We start from the raw sequence: 24,439 nt of genomic DNA on the forward strand, positions 1-24,439 counted from the left end.
CTAACGCTATGAACAATTTTTAGCATTGCATTAACATTGAAAAAACATAGATTGTACGTAACCCGGAATAACTAGATAGTCAAATATGGAACACCGACACCAGGTACGATATTTTCCCGGAAAACAAACCAAAGATTTTTTTCACTGATCATAGAACGTTAGTTATAAACACATTTTTTTTTAAATTATTTGCAATGATCGTATATCCAAGTGCAAAACTCTGCACCAGCACATTTGTTACACCGAACCAGACACTTGATCCATATATCTCCATCAGAATATTGGGAAAAAAGTTCTTGGCAAAATAAACACTTGCAGAGCGAGCGAGTGAAACAGTCTATAGTCGTTTGACAGATATTCATTTATCAGACTTTTAAAAATTCTCTGTTAGGTATGCTATTCCATGTTTGGCCACTTTTCTCTATAGATATAAGCGACAACTTTCTAAAGTATTATGGTTAAGATATTTTCAGCTTTTAAAATCGAGCTGTATCGCGTATATTTTAGATTCAAAATTTATCGTACAAAAAGATCTCTACCGATATAAAATAGAAGTTATTTATTCAAAAAAGTAGAACTAGCTGCACGGTATAGTGTATCTGCAATAAATTCTTTCCTAACTGATAGTTCAGGAAACAGAGCGGTATACAAACTAATATTACCTTTTACAACCACAATTTCTCATTCGAGGCGCAACGTGAAATACTACGTATCCACTGATCTTTGACAATAGATCAATTTTAAAAAATATTTACGATCCACGATGGTGTAGTAAATAAATCCATACAAAAAGGGAAAATTGTTAAATTTCGGTTATCTAAAAGACATAAATTTTTCTTACCGCAAAACTTCCGCTCGCACCGTCAATATTTGTTACAAATATATTAGAAATAAGATACCTATTCTTGTCTGCAAAATAATGATGATGGTCTTGAAATGTTTTAAGAAAACGACGGTAAAAAATCTGTTCTTCCTCTTCCTACGGTGTTTATCGTTCAAAATCACTCAACTTATGCGTTTCTTATGTCGCTAAAAACAAAAACAGTGTTTAGATGCTCTTTACACACTAGGACAACGTGTACATTAATGCGTTGAATATGAAAACTTTAATCAACTATCTTCCTCGTACCGTCAACACCTTTAGGAGCAATTATTTAGATACGAAGACTACGGCGCAAGAAAACGATAAGTCGCATTTTCTATTTTTTACAGAGCAATAATTTTTAAATTCAATAGTTATGTTGTCCATTAGTTATTAAAATTGCTCTCTTACTTGTTTTTGACATTAAACACATGTTCTTTTTCTATCCTTCTCGTAATTTGAAAAAACAGTGCAAAGTATTGCTTGCGTTAATATCAAAATATTGAAGGACATTAAAAATAAAGTCGATATTTATATTATTGTCTGGACAAGTTTCACTTTTAGTTTTTTTATATTAAAATATGTTTTTTTTTTATTATATAGTGACATTGAAATAAAAAATCAAGGGAAATGTACTTATCGTGTTTCTTTCCCGTGATCTTCATACGAATCTTCCACATTTAGCATTTTCTTTTGTCTTTATTTTTACATACACGATATATTGTGCCTCCCTGTATCATAACAATTCTTTACTAGTTAATTTAGGATACATAAATTACGATAAACTATTCTATAGTATTTACGAATCTCTTTCTCAAGTCATTGCAAGTAGCACCGATATGTACGATCCTGAAGCTTTCATAATCTAAAAGTAGAAAAAATGTCATTTCTTCGGCTGAATTATCGTCAATTTTTATACGAAATTATAAAAGCGTTATTTAAAATACTTTGATTCTTTTCTATTTCTCTAGGTATGATCTTTTGCATTTATACAAATAGGATTGATAAAACATTTCTGTTCTCCTAAGTATTTCAAATGACAAAATCCATACTATAAACAGCTTACAGCCGCAAAGGTTGACATGGAAAGATTTGCAAATTTCCCGAGAGTGAAACTAAATCCTCTTTGAGATCTTAATATCACAGGTATTAAAAGTCGGCTTTTGCTTGGATGTGTATCGTACCAAAGAAATTCATATGCAGTGTCCGCAATCAATTTACTCTAAAACGAAATAGAATTTTAGGAATAAGATATCAAAAAATAGGGTAAAACGGAGATTATATACGGTTATACGCCTAGTTAACGTTTTTTGTAAAATAGACTATATGTATATATGCGTAGAGAATATTTACATATTACGGTCAACATATCTTTAGTTCCATTTTCAACTTGCAATTTTATAACTTCGCATAACTCAAGATTGCACATTAAATTTATCATTATAATTAATGAATGCGACGTCTCACGAAAGTATTCTACTTACCAGAGGACTTTTTTATGAGTACATTGCGTGCTTAATACGTAAGTTTTTGAAGTTTCATTCGCAATGTAATGAGACACGATTATCGTAGTTATGATAGAAAAATTAAAAAGCAATCCGAAAATGTATCTGGAAGTTACAAGACTTTCGTTGCAGACTTAGTATAAGTAGTATAGCATGAAAAGTATGTAGTAGTCGTAGACATATGAAGGGTCCACGGGAAAAATGGGGAATGTCGAGCTTCAGTATTTCTCAAAGAAGGAAAATTTATTCTTCGATTATAATGTCACAATTTCATATTTCCTCGTAGACATTATATCAAAATAAGACAGCTTATTTTTCATTTTATACCCCGTTTTACCCTATGATGAGATACTTGTATTAAAAAAAAAAAAAAGAAAATACAAATATTGGAGATATACTAAAACAAAATACACCGGGGTGTCAATTAACGCTTTTACATACATCATCACGTTGAAACTTATGTTGGCATACTTGTTATTCGAATTAGCAATTCTGTTAATTTAATCGTGCAACTAATACTTGACTTTAGTTTCGAATACTTTGATACGCTTACATTATATGTGACGTACTATAAATTTAAAAAGTTGACGTACAGAATACCAATCGACTTATTAAAGGTCATAAAAGATAAGGAATATCAAACTTGTTATTAAATATCAAGTCTGTAAGTATGAAACCGGAATTTGCCTATAGATGGACCTAGCTGATAATGTTAGTTATCACTAAACTGCGGCAATGATGCCAAAAGTCTTTGTTGACATCTCACAAACATTTTCGACTCAGAACAATACAAGTTTCGTACAACAGCATAGTTTGTAATAGCGTCGAACATGTCGAATTTTGTGCCTGGAAACTACGATTTGCGGACAGCATTGATCTTCTGTTACCATTTGAAGAAAACTGCCGCAGAATCGCATCGAATGCTTGTCGAAGCTTACGGTGAGCATGCTCTTGGTAAATCACAGTGCTTTGAGTGGTTTAAAAAATTCAGAAGTGGCAATTTTGACGCGAGGAACGAAGAACGTGGAAGACCACCGAAAAAGTTTCAAGACAGAGAATTGCAAGCATCGTTGGATGAGGATGACGCTCAAACGCAACAACAACTCGCTGATCGATTAAACGTGACACGAGAAGCCGTCTCCATACGTTTGAAAGCCATGGGAAAGATCCAGAAGGTGGGAAAATGGGTTCCACGTGAACCGAACGAAAGACAGCAGGAAAACCGAAAAACCACTTGCGAAATGCTGCTCGCCAGATACAAAAGAAAGTCGTTTCTCCATCGAATTGTGACTGGCGATGAAAAGTGGATATATTTTGAGAATCCTAAGCGTAAAAGATCATGGGTAGCTCCAGGCGAACCATCGACATCGACTACAAGACCAAATTGCTATGGACGGAAGACAATGCTCTGTGTTTGGTGGGATCAGAAGGGTATGATCTATTATGAGCTGTTAAAACCTGGCGAAACCGTTAATACTGAGCGCTACCGACAACAAACGATCGATTTGAATCAAGCTTTGCGTAAAAAACGACCAGAATATCAAAAAAGGCAACGCAAAGTAATTTTGCTTCGTGATAATGCACCATCGCATACAGCAAAACCGGCCAAGGAAACGATCGAAGCGTTCAGTTGGAAAATACTTTCGCACGCGGCTTACTCACCAGACTTGGCTCCGTCCGATTACTATTTATCTGCATCGATGGGACACGCACTTTCTGACCAGCACTTCACTTCTTACGAAAATGTACGAAAATGGCTCGATGACTGGTTTGCCTCAAAAGAGCGATAGTTTTTTTGGCGTGGCATCCACCGATTGCCAGACAGGTGGGAAAAATGTATAGCTAGCGATGGGCAATGCTTCGAATAAAATATTTTTAATCATTTTCATACAATAAACGTGTATTTTCTATACAAAAATTCCGGTTTCATATTTACACACCTGGTATATGATTCACAACACTGCAATTTCATTTATAGCCAATGTCAGCGATGTAAGATAAATTTATTCACTGTACTATTATTTCGCGGCTTGGATAAATGAACTTTTGTTAACTTATCTCACTTATTTTTGTTATATCTTTTTGTTGTGATTTTACTCAAATAATAAGCGTCAACCGAAGTTCCAACTAAACTTTAGATGATATTTCATAATCAATAAACCAGAACAAAAACTGGAATTATTCCTTAGAACATATTAATGGACTTTATTAGCTTGTAATTCGATATCAACTAGAAATTGAAAAGGAAAACTAAACACGTGCGTAATAACCAGGCAGGAAATCAATAAACTTCTCCAATTCGGAAAAATGATAAATTAATACATATGGAACAGATAATGCATATATTATATGTTTATAACAACAATAAAACACTATATTTATATCTTTTGTTTATTTGCCTCTACTTATGTTTATACTTTAAAGAAATTCAAGCTGATTTTTAACCCACCGATTGAAAAATAAATATTTAAATTTAAGCGTACATCGCTTTGCTGAAAATTCAAAGTAGCTAGCTGCCAGCCATCTGTCACTCATACATACTCGTGTATTTTCGAACATGAATTTATATACATACAAATGTAATAAAACGTAGTAGAAAATGAATAAAATATAAGTCTTAAAATTCACCAAATTATTGAAAGAATGTACGATAATTATACGAGAAAGATTACATTTCTAAAAGAAACAACTTTATTTCAATCTCATTGAAATATTATAGATTATTGTAGCACAAATTTATTTAACTGTTGTCACTCTTAAAATTTATCGACTTACTGTGCTTCTCAATTACGATGTTCTCGTAACTATATTAACGTGCTAATTAACATTCGCCAATTGCTTCATTATCATATGCAAATCGTATTCAACTATGTTTGGAAGGCAATAACCAAGTACGCAAATAAATTAATAACTGATATCGCTATACGGGTTACCCGTAAAATGTACTTTCCAGGTTAGTGGTATAATTCTCTATAAAAAAGTAAATAAAGAACAAACAATTTTCTTAACAAACAAACATTATATGTGAAAACAAAATTGATTTTAAAACATACATGCATTTGATATTGTCAGATCGATCGGATCGACAGCTCGTGTCAATGGCAAGGCGCTAATATATAGTATAGATTTCAGAATAAATAAAAAACTACGACATGCAGAATGTTTATAAATATAAACGAACAAACGAAGAGAAGAATATGTACTGCAACATTTTGCTTTCAAAGTAATCCTGGTCGTGATAGTTTCGAAAGTAAATGTATATAGTTGTCAAAAATTGATATTTTATGCATTGTTGTTTGCGAAGGAAATTGTAGATTTCGACTGAGAATCAAAGAGTTCAAGTAGGTGATACGTTTTCAAATTGGACGTCTATTCAAAGCCGAAAAAGTAGGACGTACGATAAAAATAAAGATATTTAATGTCAATAATCTATGTAATGATAAAAACAAAGATATCAAAACCTCCTGTATACGATAATAATTATCTTCAACTATATAAGTAGAAGATATTGGAGAAGCTTATTGCATATCGCACCCTTATTGTTAGATAATGTTTAACAAATTAGTATTTTCTAAATTAATATTTGTATTATAAAAACGAAATTGTATTATGTATTATAAAAGTATCATCTAACATAGACCACAATGTCGATTATCATTTCGTTACGCTATCCGCGGTAATCGCATAACCAGAAATTGATCGATTCAGGTATTTCAGTACATTGTTTAATAACCTTGATATTCAGGTACTCTCCAGCGAAGCAATATACAAATGCTTCCGAACAAACGGAGATGTAGAATACAACGCATTTCATGAACATAGGGAATCCATTCTCAATATGTATTATCTGTAACACATAACGTCTTAAACTTCTTTTATACATACTGTATATGTAGAATGTTTTCGGCTGGTAACACAATTTGAAACGCGATAAATTTACACGAATCAATATGTCGAAGATCCGGAACGCCTTTGTTTTCGTACGAGGCGTTAATTCCGAATAAATAGAAAATTCGTCAAGTTTAGGTGTATTCATGTGTGATCTCATCTACGTTTAAACTCACTTAAATCTGCGTCTAAAATATCTTTATGGTATTCATATGGTTGTTCGGATTTTAGATATTAGTAGATAATAAGGGATGAACAATGAAATAAAGACTAGCATTCGATATATCAGTACAAATTGATATAGCGTGTACAGGACAAGTAAGAACACGTGGGAAGCGTGGCCAGGGGCTGATTCAACACAGTTTGAGTTACAGCTTATTTCGTAACGCTAGACATTAGTTAGTTCAACCTAGTAGTTGGATGTCTCGAAAAATGGATAAGTCGTGGTAACTTCATTGCCTGACCAGCTCGCTCTGCAGACCCTGGGCCCATTCTATCATTAGTTAAATAGCATTTAAAATCTCTCGTTTATAAGACGTCGGTTGACGCTATTGAAACTCTTCGTCCATGTGACGATCAAATTTGCCAAGAAACGCGTGTAAGCTGTTCGAATAAATTTGACAATTTATAATTTGACGCATTCAAGCTTCTACTGAAACTGGACCTGGTCATCTCTAGCAATTTCTCTGAAGGTAAGCAACTATGAGCGACACAAAACAAGCTGTTAATTCGAAACAGGATCATATCGAGCATGTGTTTACAGAAACTTTTCTCATTGTTATTGTTATTGTTATTTGTATTATATCGATGCATTACTTACAAGCACTATGAGATAACCCAAGCAACAAATAATTAAAGTATTCGTTATAAGTTGACTAAGCGCTATATAAGTAAAGAACTTTTCAATTTTCTCTGCAAATAAAATAATTTCTTGATGCCTGCTAATGAAGAACTTTAGTTGCTTTTCATTTTTATAAGGAGTTGCTGACGATGTCTGACACATAACATCGATTTGACAACCTATATGAAGGACCTAAAAATAACGAATAATAATATAAAATTGTTAAATAAAACAACCCAAAGAAGTATACACTTTCCAGGCAAAATATTTAAACTTCGAAAGATATTCTTACTCGATGGTTTACAAAGTTAATTTTTATTATTTGTATACTAATGTACTTGAACTTGATTAATTAGTAATTACCGATTGGATATGAATGTGCAATCAGCAGGACGATTATTCTACGCGGAATAAAATTTGTCAGTTTAAGGTTTCTTCGAGAAAATAGGGTTTGAACACGTCTAGTTAAGAATTAGCCTAGTACATGCGCATAATAAATTTCCAAATTGATTTTTCTTGCAAACAAAACGTCTTGCGAAGAAATGTTATTCCACGTTTTCCACTTACTTTTACACGTAGAATAACTTCCTGCCGATTATTTTCTCGCGTCCAATCCGGAATTAGCCATGTTCGAGCATACTTGATCGGTTAACCATCTTATGCGCGACATCCTGTACATACAGGGTGATTCATTTTAACCGATCAACGCAGATATCTCCTAAACTATTCGAAGAAGCGTTTCAAATAAAACTTGTTCTGTTTCGAGCAGATCGTCTTACAATGACCCTGAGAATGAGACACCCTGTCTACCACATACGCAGCTGTCGCACAATCGTTGAAAAAATGGATTTTAGGAAGCGCGTTACATCTCTCACACGGGGACATTACGTTTCGTTGCATACGAGATACGAGCAGTCACGTGAGTTACAGTCATCGAATTTGACATCTGCCCACCGTTGACAGCAGGCAGCAAATGGTACAACATCGTCTGTCATGCGTTCGATATGGACATTGCTGTATTCTATCTATTCATACGGATCTGATCATAGACCTGTCGACTTGTCATTTGTTTTTTATGAAATAATGGATAGCCTTTACAATTTTCAGTGTTATTTTTTACGTCCCCGTATCAAACTAGAAACGCAATCCTCTCGTGCAGCTACTCCTACAGCAGCAAGACTTCCGAAAATTAAAAAGCCTCTAGCCAATCGACCTCGGATGAAGAAACAGAGGATTCTTCGCGAGAAGAATCCTCATCGCGTCATGCAAAGGTCCCGATTACTTGCGACCTACGTTGGCACATCGATTAAAAGGATTTGTCATAGATGGAATTCATCAAACATTGATCGAGATATATGGAACGAGTTAAAAAGCTTTTCCCCCTCGGTTTGCAGTTTACTTTAAAACGTATGAAATGCATATGTATTCTATATATAATCTTCCAGTAGCTTCGACTTTGCATTCCACATTAAACACTTCCCCGACTTGTGCTTTTTTTTTTCCTTTTTCGATAATGTATGACTGAAAATCGAAATTTCATCCATCTTGTTCGTGTGAATATTTATTGCCTATTATAGTGAAATTTACAAAGAATAAACCCAAGCCGTGTTTCAAATCGATCCTTGCGACAGTGACTGTTTCAACACTCGTGTAACTACGATCCTAAGTAAAAGATCGTAAATGCCAGAATATAGTTCACCACAATAAGGTGAACGACTAAAATAAAAAACAAAATATTTTAGTTGAAACATTCGTTTCAAAAACGAATAGTTTAGGAGATAATTGTACATCGGTATATGCAAAAGTTCCAAAATATTAGCTATTTCAATATTTTAAAAAATGTTATCGAATATGTTGTTTATAGCTGATTTACTTAATAGAGATAAAAGAGATTAAACTAAAAAACTAAACTAATAAATGAACAAAAACAATGAATGTCCATTTATGTTACCTTTTAATATTAGAAAATAATGTTGTTCTTATTTGGTTCATTAAATTGTATTAAAAGATTATCTTTAAAGTACGTGAAAATTAAATTTTACATTTTATCCCATAAGCAGAAACGAATAGTATTGGAAAAGTATTTATATTAATACTTACTATCATCAAAAGGAGACCTGTGAATACAGCGAATATAAAAGCTGCCGATGCTTGATAAAAATATTGTACAATTACCACAAGCTCGAAAGTGGGCGATTTACTAGTATCAAAGGGCAAATCCATTTTTAATAAAAGTTCTCGCGGTGTCGTCGCATTAACTCCTTTAGAAGTGAAAACGCCGATTACGTAAAAAACCGTGGATGCTATAGTGGTACTTATTATAATATTCGTCAAACGATAACACCAATGCGCTGTTTTCGATATTAAGTTATTTGTATCCATAGCAGCATACGTTTGGCACTCTTCTTCCATGGTTGATAAAATACTGTGAAGCAGGCTGTGAAATAATATTTTTTGGATATATTAAGTCTTTGCGTAATGCAACATGTACAATTAAATATTAATAAATTTAGTATTCAAATACTGTTACAAATGAGTTATAAGTTATAAGCGAACTGTATCGACTGTAGTATCACAAATTTTACAAGCTAAATGTCATCATATGTAAAAATTTTAATTACAATATATATTTTCTATATGATGTCACAAGTACAAGAAATTTTGGAAAGATATAATTATTTTCTAAGTCGTTCGTTCTGAATTCTTCGTTATTTTATTACACTGCTGAAAATTGATATGTTCAGAAGAAATAGACAGCTCGATGACTGAAGAAAGAAACGCATCCATTAAAAAATGGTGTTTTACTTAAAAAGTTCAGTAACAAATTCGACCAATATTTATTACGTAGTATGTCTTTGTTTATTCACAGGCTTAGATTATAATAAAACTATTTTTACAGTGTGAAAGGCAAACATTAAATTTCTAGATAAATAAGTCGGTCCCATGAAATTTGGGACTAAATTGTGAGTACGCTTATAAATTAAGTTAAATTACAAACTTGGTAGCTGTTTTAGCGCGTCAAATTCACATTTGGCGAATCCCTGTGAATTTCTATCTTTAATACTTATTTATAGCGAGATCGCAATGTTCTCCGACAACGTACATCTAAATATCTGTCTGAAGAATAATGAAAATAAAAGAACTTACCCTTGATGTGTCCAAGCAATAACTAATTTTACACATACTAAACTAAACGGCAGGCAAATACTTATATTATCTATTATTTCTATAAGAGTGTGAACTTTGTAATGCCTGATTATATAATTGTATTGGTGAGTCTGCCCTACGCCAAGGGCGATCATCCAAAAGAGTTTACATAAAACTGAGAATGGGGCTCCTGGCCAAGACGCAGCGTAACGAAGGCCGTACTTCACGGACCGACTGATCGTATTAATCGGAGCCATTTCATACTAAATGATTGCTTCCTTTTGCTTCTACCGTTCGAAACTTTGACCTTTCATTGATAAAATTCCACCAAACGAGCTACTTTCCCATTCCATTCCATCGCTATCACTGGACTGCGGATTTTTATACATTTAAGGGATGTTCAAGAGGAGAAAGATGCATAGGATGCACATAATACACTAAAATACACAGTTGCGGATAAAGGGAAGTTCAGTTTAGAGATTTTACTAACTTTCGTAAAGCTTTTTTATCATATTGATAACGATCATCTATCTTGTGTTATACAGTGAATTTCGATTATTTGGAACATATCGGGACTAGCGTTTTTCGACCCGATTAAGCGGTTATTTCTATTATACTAATTATCAGATACGTAAATACGGTAGTTAAAATTATATAAAACGAACTATAACTTGAATAAAGAACAAAACGTTTATTTAAATATTCGTAGAATAAACGTGAAATACGTATATACATATTCTTCATGCAAAACTATTTTCATTCTTTGTCAATAACCATCGATATCATTAATGTTTTCATCAATGCAAAAATTCGAATTACAACAAAATGCACAACGTATTAGGAAAGATACGTGAACATCGTTGATTCAATTTATATAAAAACCATGCTGTCGTATTTACGAACAGAAGAGGAATGCAAAGCATAAGCAACGCGTTTACGAAAAGATGACAAGGCAGAGAAATACATTTTGCCCGAAAGTGTCACGTTGCAAATAAGATCATATTGCAATATAATATAGTGACAGAGAAGAGTAGTCTTCTTGTTCCTACGTCCTGTGCTGTCCCACTTGCTATCTTTTGCATACATCATCTGTCCCAAGTAAGCGACACGTTGCCCCAATTAATAGAAGACAACTAGGGCAATTCGTTCCTTTAGGTTCTGTTCTTTCAGCATTGCTTTATATAAAGTGTCGCACCGACTAAGCGTTGGTTCAAATAAGCGGAGTCCACTGTATATTATATATATATTTCTTTTATTAAATATAAATCCTGGTGTCCTTTTATTCTTCTTATTTTACAAACTTTCCTTTGTCCGTCACTGTACAAAATATCCAGCACCTGACATAATATTTAACAGGCAAAATAAACTTCTGCTTAGGTCCGACTTTTTAAATTATTTTCACAAAAATATGAATTTGCATAAGAATCCGCAGTCGGACTATCACCATCGACAGTTTTATAAAACATGAACGTGCTGCTACACCTCGTCACGCTAGACTGAAAATTTTGTAGCAAAATTACACTGCCAGCGTTCAAACTCGTGGAACTTATTCGCTATTGATAAGCGTTTGCTCTTTCCGTACGCGATGATCGCATAAATGTTGCAAATAATATCAAAGTGATTGCAGGTTTGCTGGGAACAGGCGCAACTACAGAAACTGCTGCTAGAGTTGTAATGCAATCTCAATTTTATTTGCAGCGGAAAGTGATTTTCATAAAAGATACAAGTATAAATGTACGACAGGCGAGCGCACAATAAATTATTTGAGTCACGCGATGAAGAAAATTCACGAGAAACTGAGAAACATTATGGAATAAGAACTTGCGTACAAAATTTCTTAAACTTTACTAGTTTACCATTAAATCGGGAATAAACGCATTTTCTTTCTTTTGTATACAATATTATCGAATCATTTGTCCTCTGAACTTTAATTTTAGAGTGAATAATAATAGTGGCAGTTATGTACGTATTATTTAGTATTTTAGTATTTTATTTTTTAGTATTTGAAATGTTACAACTAAAGGAAGTGCTTCATAAGACCAAAGGGATAAAAAACAAAATGTAACGAGTGCCTCCACTTTTTTTTTTTGTTAGTGCTTTTTGTGTTATATATATATTCTGATATTATAATACAAAGATATAATTTAGTTTAGAATTTCTTGAAGTTCAAGCAATAATTTTTACATTATTATCTTTTGTCATATAGAAATTAGGAGTGCTTAATTTTTGAGCCATCATTTCTTCGCTAATTTGTTATATTATCGTTTGGCGTTTAACATTATTGTAACAAAGTAAGCATATTCAAAATTATAAATTTTATATGGCAATAAACGCGATAAAAGACAGTGCTTTTATTTCATACGTATATACGTATATAAAAATGAACCACAAGTTAAACTATTTTATCTTATCATTGAAATTAAATTTAGAAAATATCTGTCTTGTTTCAATTATTATGATTATTTATTTTATCTAAAACAAAGTATTTTACAAAAATTAAACGTTTTTCATATAATTAGTGAATGTTATAATATTAATTACATTCTACAGTGTTAGTAACTAGCGTCAGTAATTAAAACTATAATATGTATTAAGCTACATGTATAGCTCGTCCTAGTCTTCTAACATTGCTGTTCACACTTCTTATGTGAAACACTGCTGAAGAAGAAATTTTTCCTTTCAAGAAAGAAAGCACTGTTATGAAAAGAGAATTTTATAAAAGTCATCGTTTGAAAATTTCGAAGCTGTTGTCACTTTTTAAAGTGATATGTTATATTATTACGCGATAATTAATAAAAAGATGAAATCAGAATTCATGGAAAATACATTCTTTAAACAATTTTGCATAATCTATAAAATTATGAAAATTTATATACTAAAGAAAATATTACGAAAGATATTTTTCGTTTCTTTGTATTCGATACAGTATTTTGTCATACAGCTTCTAACTATACTATAAAATATTCGACGTAATGATATATGCAACGAATAAAACCTACATATAACATAAACGTATTTTTCACATATTTAGTTTATATTTAGTTTACAAATAACAGAACAGCGTCCGATTTGTTGACCATTTGCTTTTCGATATCTGCTACTAGATTGGAGACAGAAATTTTTCTCTCGTAATAGCTTTTGATCGGTTTTGTTCCACTAGCTATATGTTATTTGTACTGCCAAATAAACGAATAATACGCTTAACACGCTTAACACGCTTAAATCCAAAAATGTTTTAACTTGCACTGCAGCATAATAATAATATAAGTTTTGGAAACAAAAGGAGAACGTTCCTCTTGTTTCATGTTCTCAATTTTCATATTAAAATTATTTTACGTACTCACAATGTCCGATATTCTACAAACTGATCGAAAAAAAAATAATTAACATTTTACAGTTGAAGGTTACACTATCGATAAACATTTTCTATAACGTTTTATAATTGAAAAACTTGTTCGGGATTTGGAGTAGCCGTCCGTTTATGGCTCGGACAGCAAATGAAATGAAAGAAATGCACATATTAATGGATTAAGAAAGATTCTAAGTGTCGCAAATAATATCAGTTTTGTACCAACCGGAAACTTCCATCAGGCAGTTTTTTACTAGCTTTAACGGCATAAATTGCTCCTTTAAAGACATATATTCCATATGTTCCAAGAGAACAAAATGGATCATACATAATTTAATAAAATAATACAAAATAAAAAGTGTTGTGCATTTATAAAACAAAAGATGCTTTTCGGACAACCTAATACATATGTAAATATATAATGGATTACGTACATTTATGTACATGAATTTTTCACACTAGTTCACATCTTCTTCTTTCTTGTTTCTCATTTTTTCTTTATACTGTAAATTTATGAGAGACTTGGGATTTCAGGATAATCCATCAGAAAAGTTTCGGTGCGTTTTTAGACCTTGAAAAAGCTGCAACGCTGGCGAAACGTCGGAAAGAAATTCCTTTTGGACAGTACTTCCACACGAACGTCTGGGACAGTATTGTGTACAAAAATGTTAAATGAGCAAATTTATAATTTATTAATTATCTATTTACTATAATTGATTAATTATCTATACGTATGTGTATATATATGTCGGGTTGACGTTGAGGCTTGGGTTATGGGCGTGTAAAGAATCTTCGCCTGGGTTGTTCATCGTCGTTGCACAATCAAGTTAGCGTTTATTATCACGGATACAGATGAAATAAGATCGACCAGTGATCGCGGTAACTAGACGCTAACGGCAATGACCTTAGGTTCGATATAGCGAATCCACGGTCCACGGGCTCACTCTTTGTTAAACTCAGAATAGAATTTTATGCACAAAAGCAACGTTCGCTGTGACGCTCGGTATATTGCTCTCTCGACGATGTGTAACTCTCCAAGGAGATGACAAGAATAATTGACTGATGGAAACTTTCCTCTCCTTACGATCGCGTTCGCTTTGTTGAACGTTGGCCCGGGATACCAACAAAACTGCAGCCACCGTTGCTAGGCAGACCCGCGTAGCTGCGACATTGCTCTTGCCCGGGGTTTGATTGTTAACACAACGTGTGTCTCATAATATTGGCACTTTTCTGTTAGGTGGAACGTTCGTCCCGTGACCGTGGCTACGCTCGGCGACCGGTTGTCGCCTCGAGCCTAAGCTCACTGTCTCAAGTTTCGAATGACTGTGTCTGGGTTATTTCGTGAATGCTATTGAGGTTTTTCCAAGTAATTCCAACGGGGGACCCCGTTGTCCTTTCATCTCCGACATATATATATATATGTCAATAAGTTTAATTAAGTATATTATGTATAGTACATATCTGATTATATAAAAGAATGCCATACAAAAAAGAGCTATAGTAATACGTCAAAGATTCATTTGCAAATTATTTACATATTTCTTAATACTCTATCACTACCGTTACAATGGTAAACTTTCTATCGTTATCGATTACCAATCGCATATTGAAATCAAGTAAGAATAAACTTTGTGGTGAATCTTTTCGAAAGAATAAGAACGCGAATAAATCGTATTATGGCTCCGCAAAGACGAAATGAAAGAGACGAAGAAAAAGTGGAAAAGAAGGAAAGGAAAGTTTCGTATAGTCCGGTGCTTGCTGGATTCATCAGTAAGATTTCTTAGTTAGCTCGTGTCTTAGATACAGGGACAATGGCAGTATTCCCGGGTCAGAGGATGTATTTGTAAGAATTGGATGGTTAAACGAGGACTTGTGTGAAAATTGTTCTGCCGTGATCCCTCTGCTTGCCACTATGCCAGGGTCACCATAATATAAAATGAATTTCCTTCGAATTTTTTGTACAGAAGTGCAATACACGAGAGAGGACTATATTGGCAAAAGAACGAGGGTCAATTTCGCCAATGTTTAGGAAATATTGCTTCCCTTTGTTATCTAAGATGTCAAATACGAGGTACAGTACTTTTGTCAAAGAATAATTTATAACATTATCGCTTAACACGCAAACGTTCAGGGTAAATATTAAGGGTATTTACGTAGAAACATATAGATGCTGCTGATTCTAAACATCAAACAATGGAAAACGTTCGAGGACCTTATGAAGCTGCAAGATGAGGAAATGCTCTTAGAGAGGATCATTACGATACTGTAATTACAGCTAATTGAATTACTACGAAATTGTAGTATAATGTAAATAAATTACAATGTAATTTAAATTAGCACACTTTCCACCAATTAGAAACATCAACATCCACTCCTATCAACATCAACATCAACAACAACCTTTCATCGATAAGAAAATAAAGAAATTGGCGTAAAACAAGTGAGTTCCTCCGAATGTGACATAAGTCGTTTAAATAGTTTTTTGATGCATTCAACAGGTAAGGTGTTATAATATATACCTTTCATACATAATATAAACTTTCTTTTCCTTCGTACGAATGTGTGCGCTCTGCTATTAAAACCCAACAATTGATAATACTCTAAAAAACCTAACACTTTGATGGCCGTTGTCACGTATACGTGATTTCATTCACCTATGGCAGCTGGCGGATGTCGTCTGGCGTCACGTAGTCGTGACTTCGCTCTGCTATCTGTCGTTGGACCGCGTTGCTTGTATGTAGCGCTGCTTCCGGAACATAATAACTAAGATCAGTTGATGTTCGTTTCACGAAACATTTTATAATCGTAAAATATCCTGTCTCGATGATCCTGCCTCCCTATACAATGTCTCATAATGACGAGTAAATATACGCAGATCTATTGTCGGACATAGGTAATTTTAACTATAGTAACTTTAGTATTAAGTATTATTAAGTAACAGTGATAATGAGTCGTCGGACAATGGAAGTGATATTGTAGAAAGACGATTTCGAAATGTACAGAGAGATTCTGACGATGATGGTGTAGTTTCTGATGAGTTCGATGATGACGAAAGTGAATGGTGGCAAAATGATTCCAATCCCGCTTTCCATGACTGCATGGAACAATCTGGAATACAAACGCTATGTGAACATTTAGATGTAAAATCGAGCGTAAAATTATTTATCGAAGAAGAAATGCTAAACTTACTTGCTAGAGAAACAAATCGATATTATCGTCAACAAAGCAATTATAATGAAACGAAAAAGGACCAAGCTTGGACCGATACCGATGTCGCAGAAATGAAGAAATTTTTAGAATTAATTATCATAATGGGACTTGTAAAAAAATGAGAAAAAGACGAATATTGGTGTACAAACCCGCTACTCTGCACAGCTATTTTCGAAAATACGATAATAAATAAAGAAATAGATTTCGCGAAGTATGAAAGTATTGGCATTTTAGAGACAACGAACACATTTATTAATACATTACCACTATAAATCAATAGGTACAATTTGAAGAGTGACGGTATTTTAGTCTGCTGTGTGTCAGCTTTTCCTTCAGTTTTCAACTTACATTTTTCATTTTTCGATTCGACCAGCAATTTCAGTCTTCATATTCCTGCTAGTTTGTCTGCCTGTAAAGATAATTTCGTTTAAAATCTGACTGTAAAATCTCACTGTATATATCTGTATATACCTACCGTATTGAGGGATCTTATTGCGCTTCTATCGGAGAATTTTTAGAATCTCTGTATTATGATTGTTTTGTTTGATTGTTGAAATGGTTAAAAAATTCTGCAGCGCAAGTTGTTAGTCAAATATCAAATATAAATAAGGACGTATTGTTCAGCAACAACCCTTCAGAGTTCTTAGGTTTAGATTTTATTTTGTGCAGAATCCTGCAAGTTCGATTCCTTTTAGTCGTCTTAATGGATTAGTTTTGTAATCAGAGTCGGTTGATTTGGGTTGTTTCGTAGTCCGAGTTTATGTGCTACCGTACGTTTCCTCGCATATTGGTACACCCATTTCGTATTAAGGTGTTTGTGCGGATCATCATTTCTGATGTACGAACGGGCTGTTGACGATATCCTTACTACAAACGATCTGTCTTCCGTAAACCCTAGTGCATACGATGACCTTATCATAATGTTCAGGTCTTCGGACAAACAGACACAAAATTTGACCAGCGGAGAAGTCTAATATGCAACTGTTAATACATAATATGATAAATGATGTGATATATATGCTCAGTCCTTGGGACTGAACAAACAGCGTTAATCAAATTTATTACGCCGGATGAAAGGGAATTTTGATTAATGTTAAATATCAGAATGCATCGTATAAAGCAAATAGCACAAATACCTTTTCTGATGAAACGAAGTTTGATTTATTAGAAAATAAGGAAAAATATTTTATCAAAAATTGTTTATTCATGAAAAAGCCTAATTTACAATCACTTGCTTGCAATGTATGACATTGTTTAACTTGTTTCGAGATCGCCTTTAATATCAGATAATAAGATGTATGTGGATCCATCAAATTTAAAAATCTATTTAGAATGACACTGAAGATTAAATGAATTGAGTCGTGGTCATGGACACCTCTAATAATTTTGAGGATTCGAGGAAACTATGAAATCAATGTTTCATGAACAATTGTACGTATATCATCTCCGATAATCCGTATTGCCGTATGTATCAGAAATTTCAATATTAAATGAAGAATATATCCCAGAATGATCTATGAGTTGCTAACACATTTTGTTCTGACTTGTGACTTTCTGATTAACACGCGTGCTTCTTTTATATGTTAGAAATTTGTTCTGGAATAAGCGCCGTGTGATCTGTCGCAGTCCGCTTAACAAAAAGCCTCCACTGCCTTCTCCGTTACGCGGCCAGATCCTTCAGACAAAGTTTCTATTCTTTGGCAATGCAACGTTGGATCGGTTACCATCTCTTTAAACTCTAAACAGTCGTATCATCGACATCGCATAGCTCTGCGACTCGCAGTCGCCAGCTATCAACTTTTCGAACATTCGCTCAAGCATTCTGCCTTACTAGAGGACTAGAGGTCCTTACCGGAGAGCTCTGCCCAATTATAAATTGTGAACAAGACTAAATAGCGGTGGACTATCTGCCACGACGATACATTGCCGCTAGCACGGCCAACCTGGCATGTTTCTCGCTCTCGGGAATCATGCTTACCCAAACATTATCCACGCTTGGACACAGTATTCTTTTACGATACTAAACGCATACCTTCTCAATCGTGGCTTCTCAAACCAATACTACATATAATATTCTAGGAGTTTCGACGTACTCCGCTAACGTTAACCGATTTCGAACAGAATTCCATGCACAAAAATACTCCGTTGCTGCTACCGCCAAATACTTCCAAGTGCCTGCTTATGCTCTGCCGCCAGACACCTCCAGGACGGTATCTCTAGGAGTCGTAGCTTTTATTCATACGTGCAAATGCATGCGCGCAAGAGGTAAATCTACATATTAATATAAGTAAAAAATATGAACATGCGAAATATGAATATATGGATATACCGTCCTGTATATCTTAGATTCAAGTTATGGATGACTAAAGAAACTGTTCAAAGTGCTCTCCTCGTGTTCTTTCTGCAACAGAATTTTTTAACATTACCCTGGCAAACCGATGGATAGAGCGAGATGAATCCATTGGGTTTTTGCTTTTGGGGTCATTTAAAGTTTATTGCGTATTTAACGCGAGTGAACAACGTATACGATCTGTAAGAAAAAGTGCAAAATAGAGTCGAAGCTGTTCGAAGAATACCTGGTACTTTTGAGCCAGTAGGGAAGTCAATGTTAAGGCGTGCAGCAGCTTCTTGAACCACGAAGCGATCTCTTCGAACGTTTTCGTTAAACGTAATATATAATTCGAGTAAGTATATAATTAAAGTATTTAGAACGTTTTCGTTTTCACTAGCCAAATATGCACGTATGCAAAATCTACATATGCAAAATAAAAAATATATTTAGAAAATCTTCTAATGGCAAAAGAAATTTCTATCTAGGTTTCATAACTGTAATGTATGTATTCCCTGCAAAAAAATGTATTTTCATAAAGATGCACCGTCTAATGATAAGCTAACGATGCGCGAATGAACGATACCGAACGTTTCTTACATAGTATGATATAGAGACATTTCTGACAAAAATATTGTATTGCTTATAATTCTAAAAATAACCTTCGATCGTCAATTTTGTACATCTTCCCTATAGATAATAAGATGAATTGAACATCGCGGTGATTGCATTTAAGAAACGTAGCTGACGTAGCTTTATATTCTTCACGTGTCTACCTGCAAAGAAACTAATCAACATCAAATGATGTCTTCCTCGACGATATTTAACACTAGTTTAAAAAGTTTTTTAATACAGTATGTAATTTTGTAATAATTCAAAATCATCAAGTTAGATGTTCTTACGTTTACTATATTGTCTCTTGATATATAATTATGATATATATGATACATATCATACACGATATACTTATTTTATTGCTTACTATGTATGTGTTCCTTTGTAATCAGTACCTCGCATACAATACCGATACATATGATGCAGAAGCTTTCAAAATCTAAAAAATTAAACAATAAAAGTGATAACATACGGTACACGAAATATGTATATTTTTATGCTTTTTTTAAATCATATAATATACCAATATTATTATTATTTTGAGATCAAAAGCTTCCGCCTTCTGTCTTATTGACACATAACTACATATGTAATTTCATCTGCCACCACATACGTTTATTATAATTTAATTAAAATTTTTTGAAACACCTATTTAGAAAAAACATTTTTATTATATTGTAACAAAGATCAAGCTTACACTCGCAAAACCGAACATAGACAAATCCATAAATTTCCCAGCAGTAATCGTCAAACGTCTTTGTGATCTTATCATAAGAAGAATCACGACGCGTCTGTTTCTAGGTTCTAATAAGTACCAAGAAGAACCGTAAGCTGAAGTGCTAATTGACAGGCTCTAGAATAAAATAATAAACGTTTATACCTATCTCTTTGTATAATTAATAATTACTGTATACATTTTTTAAGGTGTTTTGTACGCATATATTTTAATTACATACTAACTTTACTATTAAGATATTCCCCAGCATAGGAAAAAACAAATGCTTCCAACATAATAGCGATATAAAATAATACAATTTTCACAACTATGCTTACATCCCCGTGTGAATTAATCGCCTACAATACGATATAAAGAATAGTATAAATTATAATTGTAATCGTAACCATAAAAAAATACGAAAAACATTATATGTGAAATATAAATAAAATTATAATTTAAATAAGAACGATCAATGAAAAATAATATTTGTAAATATTACTTACGACTATTATCAAGAATCCTATACCGCACATGACTACTGTATTACATAATAATTGCACCAAAGCAATATACGAGAATAAACTTTCGATATATTCCGAATTAAAAATAATCCGATAATGACGATCGATTAAAGATTTAATGACATTTCGCAATGATCCATATCTTTCATCTTTGACAGAAATACTTCCCAAAGTTTTATGTAAGATTTCTATTTGTCCACCAATATGAAGTATCTAAATAATACTTGTTACAATATAATACACATATAATATTTCAGCAACATAATTTTACAAAATAAAGTATCTAGTATATTATAAAACTTAAGTACTTCCTTCGTTCATTCGTTACTCTTTCAGAATATTGTTTATTATCTTACATTAGAATACCGAAACAAATTAAAAAGGAAGAAGATTTGTTGTCTAAGATTTAATTTTTTAGAAAATATCTTTTGACAATTTTGAAATTATTAATTGCATAGGTCTTACAATTCCTATACGCTTTTAACATCTTTCATTCGTGACGATCAGAATAATTGTTAAAAGAGTCGATGTTTTTCAAGGATACACAATATATCAACCAATAAATGATTTTACAAAAAAAAAAAAAAAACAAATACGTATACACACGTGTTTACTACAAACCAATATCTTTTATTGTCATCTTCCATTTATCACCACTTTACATTTTTTCTTTCATATTTACTACAGATAAATATTCTATAATGCAGTATATCTTAAAAATCATCACAGAGCATATCACTAAATCTTAAATGAATATTTGAATTGTACTTGATTTAGCTAATATTTGCACAAAGATAAAAACAGAAATGACTTTTTTATTTGCTAACTCGACGTCTAAAGAAAACAATAAAAGCTTGCTTTTCATATGAAAATTAGCAGATCTGAACTCAGAAATATACCAGGAATTTTAGCAAGTTAAACGCCTATGCTCTTCAACTTGTTAAAACAAAGCAGCATGTTTACTTCATACACGTAGCTTCGTTTCTAAAAATATTTACTCGTATATCTTTGAAAAAAGTATTTCAAACATTTCGTAAAGACTGAGCTTTATGTTTATATGCACATTATGTATAACAGATTGTTAATAAACTGTGAAACGAATGTGTCTTCGATTACTATATCAAAACACACTTACCAATGTAATTATCAAAGCATTTACTATAGCCATGCCAATTCCAACGGCTAACAGTTGAAGGAATTGTACAAGAAATACATATTGATACACAGGATTTTCATAATATGCAAACGGAAGGTCCATTTTCATCAATAACTGTCGGGACGTTATATTGAAATCGTCTTCATCTTGACGGATAAATTGCAGAAACACACCGGCATACATAAAAACGGAAATAGTATATACGCCAAAAATCGAACATGAGCAACGGTATGCAAGTTCAGCTTTGTCCATCATAACAGCTACGTTAGTTTTATCAGCGGAAGAGTTGATCCAATCGTAATACATTCCCATCAACATGTTTTTAAATATTCTGAAAAATATTATAAGACACGTGGCACATAAACTGATGAGATAATTTCCCAATGAATTTCTCTTGAAGTGCAACTCGACGACCTTCGAACTTTTCGTTAGACCGTTCATTTTTATACGTTTACAGGAAATCTAAAAGCGCAAAATAACACAGAATATGCATAATATGAGAAAATATCCAAGGTACAGTCCTTTCTACAATACGATACTTTGTAGGTAGAAGAATTTTTTTACAAAAATATCAATTTCCGTAAAAGTCCACAATCAACTAATGTTTCCTATGTTAAATTGCAAGCGCGTAAGAAAGGAATTGATATTTACCCGCGTTTAATCCAAAAGCTAATTAATTTAAACAACAGTACAGTATAAGGCAAACTAGTGCTCGCACCCTCTATTACGTCTGCCAAGTTTCCAGAACCAATGTTCTTCATTATATACCGATACTGAAATACTTGCGCAGGCATGATGATAGCTACCCAAATACATCGGGCAATAATTTCATAAGATGTATCTGGCCAAATTCCAGTCAATCGTAAGCCAATAACTACTGGACGACTGATACTTTTACTAGGTATCATATTAAGCGAACTGACCGATAAGTTTGGCTTTAGAAATGATTAATTATTCGGTCTGTCTTACTTCTGTATGATACAATGGAAAGTATTTGCGTTAAACTGTTTATGCATAGACGACTGAACACTGTGTGTTGAAAAAATCTGCTAGACGTCTCTAACGTTTCTTCTTGCGTATTGGCTATACGTCTATAAAGTATTCATGGGAAACGAAGAATACAGATAAGTATAACCGATGTTGCGACTCGTAGGAGTACAGGCCATAAATATATGATTAAAGGAAGAGGAAAAGTTTACCCAATTTTCTTTCAACATCCAACATTTTCTGCTAAACCGCAGGACATCGAAAGTTCGTAGCGGGAAAGTTCATTTCACGATTGTTCGAAGAATACGAAGGAAGAGAAGATTTATGAAAGAAGAGATCCGATGAAGAAAGAGCAATATCCATATAATATTCATATTAAAATGAGAAAAAGAAAGATAGAAAATATGAATAAAAATATACTCGTTTCAATAGTGGTGGACAGTCATATCAAACAATTTTATACAACTCTATTGTATTCCAAGAAGAAGATAAATTAGTTTCTCAACAGAGGTAAGATACTTTCAATATACATATAAATATACTTATACTCGTGTGATATATATATTTATAGCATATTAGATATTTCATACACGAGCGATTCTACACAATTATTTAGCACTGATTTTGTCCACATAATTTTTCATTTAATTTATGAATTGTAAAAAGACCTTAGGTATGGAAAATGATATTGCTGGTATTGTTATAAAAGCGATCAGAAAAATAAATAACTGTATGTGATTTTATCGGCATCTTTTCAACCAACCAACTGTCTTCAAAAATTTTTACTTTAAAAGCAGACGCTCCCTCACACTTTTTATCACAAGATGTTAAAAGATAATTATTTTTCTCAGAGATTATTTACAAAACTTAAATCAATGGTAATTTCTAATCATCTAAAATATGAACTAGCTAATCCTACTAACCAAAACTACCGATCTTTATACACTTGAAAAAATAAAGGAAAATATAGAGGAAAAGTTAAAAAACGTTCACGCCCTTTACCACGTCATAAAAAGTACAGCTATACGGAAATTCGTTGTTTACGAACTTACACTTATCCCCACTGACTCATCGCAATTTTATAGATACATATTACGCATTCAACGAAATTAATAAATACCTGTATTTTATATACCGTGTTAAATGATGTTGTGTTTCTGTTGGAAAATCTTTTTAGGATCGCTGTATATGTGTTTTATGATGTGTTTCTTGCATAAGACTATTCATGTTTCTAGTATTGTGATGGTTTGTAAATCCTGTGCAGGGAATTGTTAATAAAAAGTTCATCACCACTATGGGAAAAAGATGTCG

General features: G+C 33.0%; 3 protein-coding genes across 4 annotated transcripts in view; 1 reads left to right on the forward strand and 2 right to left on the reverse strand.

Moving 5' to 3' along the window:
• Positions 1-1,541: 1,541 nt before the first annotated feature.
• LOC139986781 (odorant receptor 4-like) lies at positions 1,542-12,216 on the reverse strand. Of its 2 annotated transcripts, XM_072002376.1 has the most exons (7): positions 11,581-12,216; positions 10,244-10,614; positions 9,197-9,533; positions 7,076-7,288; positions 6,101-6,214; positions 1,929-2,084; positions 1,542-1,727 (listed from the first exon to the last, which is right to left on the reverse strand). In XM_072002376.1, exons 2-7 carry the CDS (start codon positions 10,498-10,500, stop codon positions 1,677-1,679), a joined length of 1,128 nt encoding a protein of 375 aa, XP_071858477.1. In that variant the 5' UTR covers positions 10,501-10,614; positions 11,581-12,216; the 3' UTR covers positions 1,542-1,676. The 2 variants fall into 2 exon arrangements, with proteins under 2 accessions (XP_071858477.1, XP_071858479.1); XM_072002378.1 differs by lacking the exon at positions 6,101-6,214.
• Positions 3,694-24,439, forward strand: part of LOC139986778 (tachykinin-like peptides receptor 86C) — a 211,886-nt gene continuing 191,140 nt past the window's right edge. Inside the window, exon 1 of the mRNA XM_072002373.1 lies at positions 3,694-4,192. Coding sequence (XP_071858474.1) covers positions 3,946-4,192 — 247 coding nt within the window. The 5' untranslated portion in view covers positions 3,694-3,945. The remainder of the gene's footprint in view (positions 4,193-24,439) is intronic.
• LOC139986640 (odorant receptor 4) lies at positions 19,903-24,275 on the reverse strand. The gene is made up of 6 exons (XM_072002117.1): positions 22,793-24,275; positions 22,121-22,472; positions 20,968-21,198; positions 20,707-20,820; positions 20,444-20,599; positions 19,903-20,185 (listed from the first exon to the last, which is right to left on the reverse strand). Exons 1-6 carry the CDS (start codon positions 23,047-23,049, stop codon positions 20,135-20,137), a joined length of 1,161 nt encoding a protein of 386 aa, XP_071858218.1. The 5' UTR covers positions 23,050-24,275; the 3' UTR covers positions 19,903-20,134.

The sequence above is a fragment of the Bombus fervidus genome, chromosome 4, assembly GCF_041682495.2.
Source record: "Bombus fervidus isolate BK054 chromosome 4, iyBomFerv1, whole genome shotgun sequence".
NCBI classification, from domain to species: domain Eukaryota; kingdom Metazoa; phylum Arthropoda; class Insecta; order Hymenoptera; family Apidae; genus Bombus; species Bombus fervidus.